Source organism: Ranitomeya variabilis, chromosome 8 (assembly GCF_051348905.1).
Source record: "Ranitomeya variabilis isolate aRanVar5 chromosome 8, aRanVar5.hap1, whole genome shotgun sequence".
NCBI lineage: Eukaryota > Metazoa > Chordata > Amphibia > Anura > Dendrobatidae > Ranitomeya > Ranitomeya variabilis.
Genome location: NC_135239.1, coordinates 3,893,461 through 3,906,585, shown reverse-complemented (window position 1 = coordinate 3,906,585; position 13,125 = coordinate 3,893,461). Strand labels below are relative to the sequence as shown.

At 52.8% G+C, this 13,125-nt stretch overlaps 1 protein-coding gene across 1 annotated transcript in view; it reads left to right on the top strand.

Moving 5' to 3' along the window:
- The window catches only part of MAST2 (microtubule associated serine/threonine kinase 2), a 161,606-nt gene extending 148,984 nt beyond the window's left edge, over positions 1–12,622 (top strand). Inside the window, exons 15-29 of the mRNA XM_077277745.1 lie at positions 37–245; positions 339–477; positions 1,809–1,941; positions 2,529–2,694; positions 3,104–3,205; positions 3,278–3,400; positions 4,183–4,292; positions 4,402–4,550; positions 5,839–6,110; positions 6,503–6,718; positions 6,804–7,030; positions 7,136–7,258; positions 7,424–7,560; positions 7,654–7,841; positions 8,121–12,622. Of these exons, the coding sequence (XP_077133860.1) occupies positions 37–245; positions 339–477; positions 1,809–1,941; positions 2,529–2,694; positions 3,104–3,205; positions 3,278–3,400; positions 4,183–4,292; positions 4,402–4,550; positions 5,839–6,110; positions 6,503–6,718; positions 6,804–7,030; positions 7,136–7,258; positions 7,424–7,560; positions 7,654–7,841; positions 8,121–11,290 (5,464 nt within the window). The 3' untranslated portion in view covers positions 11,291–12,622. The remainder of the gene's footprint in view (positions 1–36; positions 246–338; positions 478–1,808; positions 1,942–2,528; positions 2,695–3,103; positions 3,206–3,277; positions 3,401–4,182; positions 4,293–4,401; positions 4,551–5,838; positions 6,111–6,502; positions 6,719–6,803; positions 7,031–7,135; positions 7,259–7,423; positions 7,561–7,653; positions 7,842–8,120) is intronic.
- The last annotated feature ends 503 nt before the right edge of the window (positions 12,623–13,125 follow it).

Here is a 13,125-nt window from a genome sequence, read left to right as displayed (position 1 = left end):
TGCCGCCCGCGTGTGACCTCCAGGTTTCTCCTCCAGGGCCGTGTACTTGGTGCGGCACAAGGAATCGCGGCAGAGGTTTGCGGTGAAGAAGATTAATAAGCAGAACCTAATCTTACGGAATCAGGTCCAGCAGGCATTTGTAGAGCGAGACATCCTCACCTTTGCCGAGAATCCCTTCGTGGTCAGCATGTTCTGCTCATTCGAGACCAAACGCCACCTATGTATGGTGATGGAGTACGTGGAAGGTGGGTGGTCTCAGGGTCTGTCGCCAGTGTGTGCCTGGATACCGCCGGTACTTCGGGGTTGGGGAGTGATAAGTCCGGACTTCTGTCTCTCAGGCGGTGACTGTGCCACTCTCCTGAAGAATATTGGCGCGCTGCCTGTGGATATGGCGCGGATGTACTTTGCGGAAACTGTCCTGGCTTTGGAATATCTCCACAATTATGGGATCGTTCATCGGGACCTGAAGCCGGACAAGTATGTCCCTGAGGTTGTGGTAGAGTGTAAATGGTATATTCTGTAACTGGGCCGCTGTGACCAGTGGGGTACCGCAGGGGTCGGTTGGGACCTGTTCTCTTCAACATATTTATTAATGATCTGGTAGAAGGTTTACACAGTAAAATATTGATATTTGCAGATGATACAAAACTATGTAAAGCAGTCAATGCAAGAGAAGATAGTATTCTGCTACAGATGGATCTGGATAAGTTGGAAACTTGGCCCGAGAGGTGGCAGATGAGGTTTAACAGTGATGAATGTAAAGTTATACACATGGGAAGAAGGAATCAATATCACCATTACACACTGAACGGGAAATCACTGGGTAAATCTGACAGGGAGAAGGATTGGGGATCCTAGTTAATGATAAACTTACCTGGAGCAGCCAGTGCCAGGCAGCAGCTGCCAAGGCAAACAGGATCATGGGGCGCATTAAAAGAGGTCTGGATACACATGATGAGAGCATTATACTGCCTCTGTACAAATCCCTAGTTAGACCGCACATGGAGGACTGTGTACAGTTTTGGGCACCGGTGCTCAGGAAGGATATAATGGAACTAGAGCGAGTACAAGGGAGGGCAACAAATTAATAAAGGGGATGGGAGAACTACAATACCCAGATAGATTAGCAAAATTAGGATTATTTAGTTTAGAAAAAAGACTACTGAGGGGCGATCTAATAACCATGTATAAGTATATAAGGGGACAATACAAATATCTCTCCGGGGATCTGTTTATACCAAGGAAGGTGACGGTCACAAGGGGGCATTCTCTGCGTCTGGAGGAGAGAAGGTTTTTCCACCAACATAGAAGAGGATTCTTTACTGTTAGGGCAGTGAGAATCCGGAATTGCTTGCCTGAGGAGGTGGTGATGGCGAACTCAGTGGAGGGGTCAGGAGAGGCCTGGATGTCTTCCTGGAGCAGAACAATATTGTATCATACAATTATTAGGTTCTGTAGAAGGACGTAGATCTGGGGATTTATTCTGATGGAATATAGGCTGAACTGGATGGACACCTGGCTTTTTTGGCCTTGCTTTGTTACTATGTGTGTAGAATGTCCTTTACTAGCCGCCATGTATGAGGCGGCACAGATCTCCGGCCTCGGGGCTATCAGGAGGGGAGCTGGCACAGATGTGGCCATTGCGAGCTGCCTGACCGAACATCTCCTGTCTACAGATCATTGGCAGCCGATTATCTCCTGTTCTCCAGAGAAATATTGTGTCTGTGCTCGTCCTTCATTAGGGTGGGACGTACGAGGGTGGGAAACCTGGGAACAGCCCCAGCTTATGTCTGTTGTCTTCCCTGCAGCCTCCTCATCACCTCCATGGGTCACATCAAGCTGACAGATTTTGGTCTCTCCAAGATTGGTCTGATGAGTCTGACAACCAATTTGTACGAGGGTCACATAGAGAAAGACACGCGGGAGTTCCTGGACAAGCAGGTGGGAGAGCGTCCCTGAATTTTTGTAGAAGCCCCTGAATTGTAGGGCTGGCGTCTTCGCTAGGTTACAGGAACAAGCTCCGCAGTTCCTCCCCTCGTGTGGCCAACGCTGCCTCCCTGGAAGTGATGGCGCCACTATAGAGCATGTGAATGCTGCTATCAATCACTGGGGTCCGTACCTTTTACCGTCTATATCGATATCACCTCGGAGCTCAGTGATTGGCTGCAGTGGTCACACGCTCTGTAGTCATGATGTCACTGCTGCAGCTTGATAACAAAGAGCAGGGAAGTGGCAAAGAGGCAGTGCTGGACCCTGGGAGGAGGAACGATGGATATATATATAAAGCACAAACCGATGTACATAAAGTGTTCCCAGAAGACCCCTTTAATTAAAGGAGTATTCCTACAAGTGATGCTGTGAGACTGCCTCCTGCAGAGTGATTGTGCAGAGGTGCGAGTGCTGGCCCTGCTGTGCAGAGTCGGGGTCTCGGTGGTCAGTTATCACCTGTGCTATGGGTGACGATCATCTTTCAGTTGTGCAAATATCCCTTTAAGTTTTCAGCTAAAATTGTGTTGGTGTCCCCGCAGGTATGTGGTACCCCAGAGTATATCGCCCCTGAGGTCATCCTGAGACAAGGCTACGGGAAGCCTGTGGACTGGTGGGCGATGGGGGTGATTGTGTTTGAGTTTCTGGTGGGCTGCGTCCCCTTCTTTGGTGACACCCCGGAGGAGCTGTTTGGGCAGGTGATCAGCGGTAAGTGCTGTGTGTGCAGATGAGTCATGGTCCCTGCCCCTGGGAGGTCCCCGCCCCTGGGAGGTCCCCGCCCCTGGGAGATCCCCGCCCCTGGGAGATCCCCGCCCCTGGGAGGTCCCCGCCCCTAGGAGGTCCCCGCCCCTAGGAGGTCCCTGCCCCTGGGAGGTCCCCGCCCCTGGGAGGTCCCCGCCCCTGGGAGGTCCCCGCCCCTGGGAGGTCCCCGCCCCTAGGAGGTCCCCGCCATGTAAATCTCTTATTGTCTCCTGATGTGGTAGTCGGCACCATCCCAGCTATTCACTGACAGCAAACTAAGAGAATAAGATCTGCAGGCTCAGTACGGTATTGGTGGGCCCTGGGCCCCGGCTACTGAGCGGAGACCACCATAATTCTGCTGTTCTTTATGTCACAGACGAGATTGCATGGCCCGACGGGGAAGAGGCTCTGCCGTCCGACGCTCAGGATCTCGTCTCCAAGCTCCTCCGCCAGAGCCCCCTGGAACGGATGGGAACGGGTGCGCACCCCTTGCCTCGCCATACTTTCTCTCCATGCTTGGGTGCGCGCTCTGATCGCTGTCATCTTACAGGTGGAGCGTACGAGGTGAAGCAGCACCGCTTCTTCAAGGATCTGGACTGGAACGGGCTGCTCCGGCAGAAGGCAGAGTTCATTCCCCAACTGGAGTCGGAGGACGACACCAGCTATTTTGACAGTAAGAAATAACTCCTAGTTATAAGTAATTCTGCACTTTCCGGTACCTGTCAGAACCCAAACCGTTAACGACTCCTTGCTTCCTGAAGTCTAGTCTGGAGGTGTCCTGGGATGTGACGGTGCACTTACAGCTCCTCGGCCTCCGCTGCATTTCCTACCTAGCAGCACCCCTTCCCCCCGGGCTGATGGACAGGTGGTCTGCTCTGGTAAACAGCCACTGACCTGTTAATCAGCCAGGGTTCTGCTAACTGGCACATACAACGGAGGCCGAGGAGCTGTAAGTGCACCGTCACACTCCAGGGCACCTTCAGACTAGACTTCAGGACGTCGGGTCATAAAGTTTACCTGCTTACAGTTTGACAGTTATACTTTAAAGGGAGCCGTCGCCATGCGGAGACTGCTGAAGTGTTAATGCCCAGGACTGATCTCATAAGGTGATACTGGGGGGGTCTGATCCACTAAGCTGCCCCCAAAACTGCGAAACTTGGATGTACTTCCTGGTTCAGTGGAGTCGCATGGTCGATCACATGATCTCTCTCAGCCAGCTAACAGCTCTTGGGGGATCATGTGATGTGTTCTGAGTGTTGGTCACGTGATCCCGTCCACTGCTGCCTACAGGCTGAGCATGGTCATGTGACACCCCATGTGACTCCACTGCACTCTTGGCCACCATTTAGTGGATGCTGTTGCCCAGACTAATGTCTCTGTGACGTCTGAGTGTCAGATGAGGCGTTCTCCATATTGTTGATCATGTGATGGTCTGACAGGCGTTTCACCCCACAGCTCGCACCGAGCGCTATCATCACCTGGAGTCTGAAGAGGAGGACGACACAAATGATGAAGATCGTGTAGAGATTAGACAGTTCTCCTCCTGCTCCCCGAGGTACAGCAAGGTACGCATGTCAGGAGTAGTAGTACTCAGCAGCTGGAGACTCCTGGTATCTGATGTGCGCGTCCGTCCATGATGGTGTCCGTCCTTGTCACTTTCCTCTGCCCCTGCAGGTCTACAGCAGCATGGAACGACTGTCGATTCATGAAGAGAAGGCACCGCCAACAAAACGCAGTCTCAGCGAGGAAAAGGACAACAAACTGGATGGCCTGGGAGGACTAAAGAGTCGTGACCGCACCTGGGTGCTGGGATCCCCCGAGATGTAAGTGTCAGTGATGAGGACCACACAAGGGTCACAGGTTTCTAGAAGTGCCCCTCAGCTGCATGCAGGCGGTGTGAGGTACTGCAGGGCCTTGCGTCTCCTGTAATAGTCTGAGGTGGATCATTGGTGACCTGTGAGCGATGTAACTAGTCTCTGCCCGTGTGACGCCTCTCTGCCCGTGTGACGCTTTCCTACCCGTGTAACTAGTCTCTACCCATGTGATGACTTCCTGCCCGTGTAACTAGTCTCTACCCATGTAACTCGTCTCTACCCGTGTGGCGCCTCTCGGCCCGAGTCCTCGCTTCTCTTGTGAATGTGATTTCCGGCTTCGGCTCCTCATCTGTGTCATGGATCCCCACCGTACTACCACCAATTTGTCACGTACCCACTTCTCAGCACGTGACTTGGGGTTGTGCCTGCAAGGGTTAATCTATCTCCCCACTCTCAGACCAGCATTCAACCTCTGTCCTATGCTGTAATGGGAGCATAAATCACACACCGACCCAGGCCACACACCCGCTCATACACGCTGCCACCACTCGCCGAATACACAGGCGATGAGTCGCGGAAATATTACTAGTACTGTCTGCCAATCATACAGATCACACAGTTTAAGGCTATGGATTCTTTAGAACATGCAAGGCTCAACTTGTTAAAAGTTTTATGTTTTAATACAAAATGGTACAGTGCTTACAATAAAATGGGTATAAAAGTATGGTAATAAAAAGACACACAAATATGCAAAACAGTTATAAAAATAAACAGGAGAAAACTTACAGAAATAGCTCACTTTGTAGTCTGCTTTCTGCTCCCTGAGGGAGGGAGAAATATGATATGGAACACATCAGCTCTCCAGGCTGCCCTCACATGTGAACAACTTTTATATGTATACAAGCCTAATTTATAGAGTTACTCTGGAGGTCAGATTTCTAGACCAGCCTCTCAGGTTAATATTATAATTGCTTGCTTTTGATTGGGCCACGGCCGTTCCCCCAATGAATATATTATTTTCCTCTGAACACTCTTTACCTAAAGGTTCTCACAGATAGATAGTGTCAGGATGTAATTGACATCTCTCTTCAAAAGAGCTAGAAGGTGTGAAATGTTTCCCCTTCTTCCTGGTTCCCAGCCAGACCCCCTGGCGAGATTGGAGACAGTAGACTGCTTGCTCTGGATACCATATGTTGTGATCCCTATGAGACCTGCAGTCTCAGGACAGATGTTAAATTACTGCTGGTGACACATATATACCTATACATATTTCACTACAATCTACATTTGCATTTAGACTCCGCAAGCGTCTCTCTGCCTCTGAGTCCTCGCACACGGAGAGTGACTCCAGCCCTCCGCTCACTGTACGCCGGCGCTGCTCGGGGCTGCTGGACATGCCACGCTTCGCCATCTCCTCCGAGGAAGAATCTCCATCTTTGAAAAAGCTACTACATCAGGAAAACACATCCACACCGACCTTAATTTCCCGAGAAGGGTGCATCCTGCAGCAGCGTGTGGAGTTATTGCCGAGTACGCCATCCTCAACCAGCAGCTCCACCACACTGACAGGTAAGTCTCACTGGCTCCTCTTGTTCTCATCAGGGTGCGGGGGACCAAGGCTGGGGCTCGGGAAGGAGTGCAGGCTGCACGAGTAGCGAAGTGGGGGCCCAATGGAGCAAGGCTACGGCGAGGGGGTGAGGGGGCGGCTGCCCTGGGAATGAGGCTGGAGCGGTGGCGTTGGGAGAGGACCGGGGTGTGAGGAGGTGGAGTGGGGCGAGGGCCGGGGCGAGAGCGAGGCTGGGGTGCGGGCCCGGGCCCAATGGTGTGGGGTGAGGCGGGGGCTTGGGAGAGTGAAGTGAGGTTTGGGAGGGGTGAAAATGAGGCAGGGTGCGGGCCGGGGCAAGAGTGTCCGGTAAACCTCTGTTGCATTCTGTCTCGGCACAATATGTTCTGACGCACAGCCGGCAGCACGACTGACATTTCTGATTGCAACGCCCACATCCTGCCTATGGACACCCCGGACATCACTACTCCTAAAGCCACCAGTGATCTCGCGGTGAGGAGAGCTCGGCACCGACTGCTTTCGGGAGACTCCATTGAAAAGCGCCCTTCTAGACCAGTCAATAAAGTCATCAAGTCAGCCTCAGCCACCGCACTGTCGCTGATGATCCCTTCAGGTATGGTACTGCTCACACGGACACGGCGTGGTGTCATTAGTGGTATGGCCACAACACGCTCAATCACTTGTGTACCTTCCCACAGATCACCACGTGTGTTCTCCCCTGGGCAGCCCCCTGTCTCCACACTCCCTGTCCTCCAACCCATCGTCACGAGACTCCTCTCCGAGCAGAGATTTCTCCCCCGCAGTCATCCACCTGAAGCCTCCGATACTCATTCATCGTGCAGGCAAGAAGTATGGATTCACCCTGAGAGCGATCCGTGTCTACATGGGCGAGAGCAACATCTACACAGTGCACCACATGGTCTGGGTGAGTAAACACTGTGTTGTGCCCGTCTTATGAGGTGCTGGCGGCATCTACCACCTGTGGCCGGCGATTGTGCATCTATACTCAGAGCCTGTGCTTTCTGCTCAGCATGTGGAAGAGGACGGTCCTGCTCATGAGGCTGGCCTTCGACAAGGCGACCTGATCACTCATGTGAATGGCGAGCCGGTCCATGGACTGGTCCATACGGAGGTGGTGGAGCTGATCCTGAAGGTATTGAGTCCTTGCACTGTCCTGCCTGAGTGCGACTCTCTGGGTGGCACACGTACATTACCTTTCCTCCCTAGCATTTGTAGGTTGTGGCATTTATCTGTGTTCTTGCTGATGGTGTTTTCCTGGAGGATGATACATTTTTCTTCCTTGGCTGGTTTATTTCAGAGCGGCAATACAGTTTCCATATCCACTACCCCATTTGAGAACACATCCATCAAAGTTGGACCAGCGCGGAAAGCGAGTCACAAGTCCAAGATGGCACGGCGCAACAAGAAGAATAAGACGAAGGATGGGCAGGAGAGGCAAGTTTTCTTACTAATCAGTTCTTGCTGACAGCGGCAGCCTCTCCTTCTGATCTCGGGGAATTCATAACCTCATGTTTTTATATTTCCCAGTAAGAAGAAGTCCTCCCTTTTCCGCAAGATTACAAAGCAAGCCTCGCTTCTCCACACGAGCCGCAGCTTGTCCTCCCTCAACCGCTCTTTGTCATCTGGAGAAAGCGTCCCGGGGTCTCCCACCCACATCTTGTCTCCTCGCTCTCCGACTCAGAGCTACAGGACCAGCCCAGACTCTGCACACACAGGTCAGATCCCTCTGCATTACCATTGATCCACAGTCTCTGATTTGTCCTCCACTGAGGAGGTTTGTTAGCGGAGACCTCATTCATTACTGGCATGGGGGCAACATGACAAAAACTGTCCCAAAAAGTTTCATTAATGCTGCTACAATGTCGGCTCTTCGTGTAAAATGTGATAACCTGCAGTTTTTATTCTCGGGGTTACTGCCATTCCCGCCCTCTCAGTAGAGCTCCACCTCACCGTTAGGCATCCCATTTTAACACATTTTCTCTTTTCTTTACCAGTTGATGGAAATTCTTCGCAGAGCAGTTCTCCACTTTCCAGCGCGCCCAACTCTCCTGCCGGCTCTGGTCATATCCGACCCAGCTCTCTGCATGGACTGGCACCAAAGCTTCAGCGGCAGTACCGTTCCCCGAGGAGGAAGTCCGCTGGCAATATCCCACTCTCCCCTCTGGCACATACACCGTCGCCTACTTCCCAGTCCACCTCTCCACAGCGTTCGCCCTCGCCATTACCCGGCCACAGCCTTGGGAATTGTAACACTCTGCAGTCCTTTCCTGTTAAGCTTCATTCATCGCCACCACTCGTGCGGCAAATTTCACGACCAAAGAGCGCGGAACCACCCCGATCTCCACTGCTGAAGAGGGTCCAGTCCGCAGAGAAACTGTCTGGCTCTCTCTCGTCCGAGAAGAAGTTGCCGGTCTCTCGTAAGCATAGCCTGGACATCTCCCACTCAGACTTTAAGAAAGAGCTAATACAGAGAGACTTGAGTTTACAGCATTTACCGGACTCCATGGGGCAGGGCAGCGGAGGGAAGGTCGGACTCGCAGAAAAGGGAACCTTACAGAAACCTTCACGAAAACTTGGTGCTATCAGGCAAGACCGGGTCGAGAGGCGAGAGTCTCTACAGAAACAGGAAGCCATTAGAGAAGTGGACTCCTCTGAGGACGAAACAGACGATGGCTCCGAAGACAGTCAGGATGGGAGGAGACTAGACTGCTCACAGACGAAGAGCGAACAGGATTCTGGATCTGGCTTTAGTGATGAGAAAGATTCTTCTCTGTGTCGTCCTAAAATTGGAAGTAACTACAATTACTCCTTCCTGCCCATCATCTCCAGGACTCGAAGTGAAGCCAAAGTACTGTGTGCATCCGACTCCAGTAAATCATTATCCTGTGCACCGGCTCCTGACCCTACCTTCAGTAAATCATCATCTTGTGCACCCGCTTCTGAGCCCACCATCAGTAAATCATCATCCTGTGTGCCTGCTCTTGAGCCTACCTTCAGTAAATCATCATCCTGTGCACCCGCCTCCAGTAAATCATCATCTTGTGCTCCCACTCCTGAGCCCACCTCCAGTAAATCATCATCCTGTGTGCCTGCTCTTGAGACTACCTTCAGTAAATCATCCTGTGCGCCTGCTCCTGAGCCTGCCTCCAGTAAATCATCCTGTGTGCCTGCTCTTGAGCCTATCTTCAGTAAATCATCCTGTGCACCCGCTGCTGAGCTCACCTCCATTAAATCATCATCCTGTGCGTCCGCTTCTAAGCCCGCCTCCAGTAAATCATCATCTTGTGCGCCTGCTGCTGAGCCTGCCTCCAGTAAATCATCATTTGCGCCCAATTCTGAGCCCTCCTTCAGTAAATCATCTTGTGTGTCCACTTCTAAGCCCGCCTCCAGTAAATCATCATCTTGTGCGCCCACTCCTGAGCCCACCTCCAGTAAATTATCCTGTGCACCCTCTCCTGAGCCTTCCTCCAGTAAATCCTCATCCTGTGCGCTTGCTCCTGAGTCCTCCTCCAGTAAATCCTCATCCTGTGCGCCTGCTCCTGAGCCCTCCTCCAGTAAATCCTCATCCTGTGCGCCTGCTCCTGAGCCCTCCAGTAAATCCTCATCCAGTGCGCCTGCTCCTGAGCCCTCCTCCAGTAAATCCTCATCCTGTGCGCCTGCTCCTGAGCCCTCCTCCAGTAAATCCTCATCCTGTGCGCCTGCTCCTGAGTCCTCCAGTAAATCCTCATCCTGTGCGCCTGCTCCTGAGCCCTCCTCCAGTAAATCCTCACCCTGTGCACCTGCTCCTGAGCCCTCCTCCAGTAAATCCTCATCCTGTGCACCTGCTCCTGAGCCCTCCATTAAATCCTCATCCTGTGCACCTGCTCCTGAGCCCTCCTCCAGTAAATCCTCATCCTGTGCGCCTGCTCCTGAGCCCTCCTCCAGTAAATCCTCATCCTGTGCGCCTGCTCCTGAGCCCTCCTCCAGTAAATCCTCATCCTGTGCACCTGCTCCTGAGCCATCCTCCAGTAAATCCTCATCCTGTGCGCCTGCTCCTGAGCCATCCTCCAGTAAATCCTCATCCTGTGCGCCTGCTCCTGAGCCGCCCTCCAGTAAATCCTCATCCTGTGCGCCTGCTCCTGAGCCCTCCTCCAGTAAATCCTCATCCTGTGCGCCTGCTCCTGAGCCCTCCAGTAAATCCTCATTCTGTGCACCTGCTCCTGAGCCCTCCTCCAGTAAATCCTCATCCTGTGCGCCCGTCCTTGAGCCCTCCTTCAGTAAATCCTCATCCTGTGCGTCCGTCCCTGAGTCCTCCAGTAAATCCTCATCCTGTGCGTCTGTCCCTGAGCCCTCCTCCAGTAAATCCTCATCCTGTGCGTCCGTCCCTGAGCCCGCTAAATTACTTCATCCCCTGAGCAACCAGGGTACACAGGAATGCTTTGGTGAGACATCTGCTAAGATCTTCTCACCCAGAGTTGACAGCCACCTATCTAGTAATGAAGGTATAGAGGAGCCGAATTCTACCCAACACTCCCCATCACTGCCAGCACTTTGTTGTGCAAATTCTCCTAATGAAGTGCACTGCCCCTCCCCAGGAGGTCTCTGCCCCTCCCCAGGAGGTCTCTGCCCCTCCCCAGGAGGTCTCTGCCCCTCCCCAGGAGGTCTCTGCTCAGTTGATGTGCAATATAACTCTGCGGTCAGTGACTGCACACAATGCACTTTAATGAACAAAGCGAGTGCCTGTCCTAGAGACTCAGCAACTGCAACCTCCTCCAAAGGGCTAAGTGATGACTCTGCTGGCTCCTTTCACCACCACACAGTCACCAAAAGTGTCCTCGGACCAGTGAAGCTCCATGTGCCCGACAGCAGTGCCCGGCAGAGGAGGCTGCACACCTCTCCATCACTGTCTGTGCAAGAGAACCAGAGGTCGGTCTGTGCAGGGGGAGCGTTCAGAACATGTTCATCCCTGAATGAGTGCAGCACAGCGTCCCCCACCAGAACGTCTCCGCAGACCCCCCTTGGCGATTGCTTGGATCTTCTGAGAGTTCATCCATCGGGGGGTCCCAGTCACCCTGCAGTCTGCTCTCTCTCAGTCAGTAGTGGTCTGAGCCAGAAGCTGCTCAAAGAGCAAAGTGAGGCCGAGAGATGCCGGGAGACCGTGGAGTACCCCCCGAGGAAGACCTAGCATCCAGCTGGAGACCGTGGAGTGCCCCCCTAGGAAGACCTAGCATCCAGCTGGAGACCATGGAGTGCCCCTTGAGGAAGACCTAGCATCCAGCTGGAGACCGTGGAGTGCCCCCCGAGGAAGACAGCATCCAGCTGGAGACCGTGGAGTGCCCCTCGAGGAAGACCTAGCGTCCAGCTGGAGACAGTGGAGTGCCCCTCGAGGAAGACCTAGCATCCAGCTGGAGACCGTGGAGTGCCCCTCGAGGAATACCTAGCATCCAGCTGGAGACCGTGGAGTGCCCCTTGAGGCAGTCCTATCATCAGTCTCTCGCTGCTCAGTGTAGGTTTCTGCGCAGATTTCCAGAGAGGACTTTGGTTTTCATGTTGGAATCTTTGTTCCTCTGACTTTCTTGAGACAGTTCTTCCTATTTACAGAGTTCTGACCTCCTGCATGTAGTGCAGCGAGCCCCCGTGTCCAGAGCCGAACGTAGCAAATCATTTGTTTCTTGCACTTTTTTTCCCTCTCCTCCCCAAAGATGGCATAGTTCAGTGTTTATTCACGCACGGTGGGCACTCAGATTCCCCGAGGTTTAGTATAGACTTGGTGCAGTGTAAGGCCGCAGCGGGTCGGTCTCTTGGCAGGGTCTCTGGGGGTCCTGCAAGTTGTGAATTTTGAGAGTTTCGACGATCGTTCTCTTCCTAATGATTAACGGGATCAGAATGAGAGCGCCCTCCTGTGCTGCAATGCTGTAACTGCAGGTCGCTGGTGTCTTGTCCACATTTTAACTTTTTAATGTATAAGGTACGATCTGTGTTTACGACTTGCTGCTCCTTGTGAGACGTCTTCACGGCTGGTGCCTGCTCTCCGGTCTGATGAAACTCTGCGAGTTCCTTGTTTGTCTGACTAGGGTATGTAATGTGCATAGTACTTCATCTGTTTGCCGTGTTTGTGCCCAGACCTTTACCGGAGAGCGGAATCTGCCAGCGTCTCGTCTCTTCCATGTTTACAGTGTTGGTGTGTGGCGAGGAGTCCAGACACTAAACTTCTCAGGCTTCAATAAGGCAATAAACCCCTCTGTGCTCTGCTGTGCCGTGGTCCTGCTGCCGCGCCGTGGTCCTGCCGCGCCTCGTATTCATCTTTAAACCGCCAAATTCAGACCAGAGAAAGGCGCTGCCCTGTAGTCTGAGGGTCACCTCCTCCACAGTGACCTTGTTTTACAGAGGCCGTCTTCCCCACCAGGCGCAGATCCTGCAGAACAGCATTATTTACGCGGGAGGGTGGATTCTCTGGGAACGTCCATGACAATTTGTTGTTCTACCTTTGCAGCAGTTAATAAAACTGATTTTTGTCTCTGTTGTCAGCCATGATTCTGTCCGTTACCCTGTGGAGCCGCTCGTCCCTGTGACTGCACACCGGCGTCAGGTCTTAGTGGAGTGGTGGCCATCCTGATGGATCCTGCCACTGTGCCGGGAGTCTCGTTTCCGCTTTCTGGCTGATCGGTCAGTTTGTAAATCCCTTGCTGCTTTGCTGGAAGCTGTCTCTAGTCACATCCAGAGCTGCAATGCTCACTCTCTGCAGCAGATGAGACACCCCAGTAATCGCAGGCTTCGGGGTCACTGCTCCCTTATGTCACCACATGGATAACATCACCAGGTGATCAGTGAAGTCTGGAAATACTAGTGGTTCTAAGTGCATAAAATAAATTCCTCCTTTTTCCCTTTCGTTGTCACTTACGCCATTAGATGACAGTGAGGGTCCGTGCAGCCACATAAAATAGAACCACGGGGGCCGTGTGACCCCGGACAGCTTCCTGTACACTGCCCCACAGAGTGCAACAGCTGACCACGGGCACG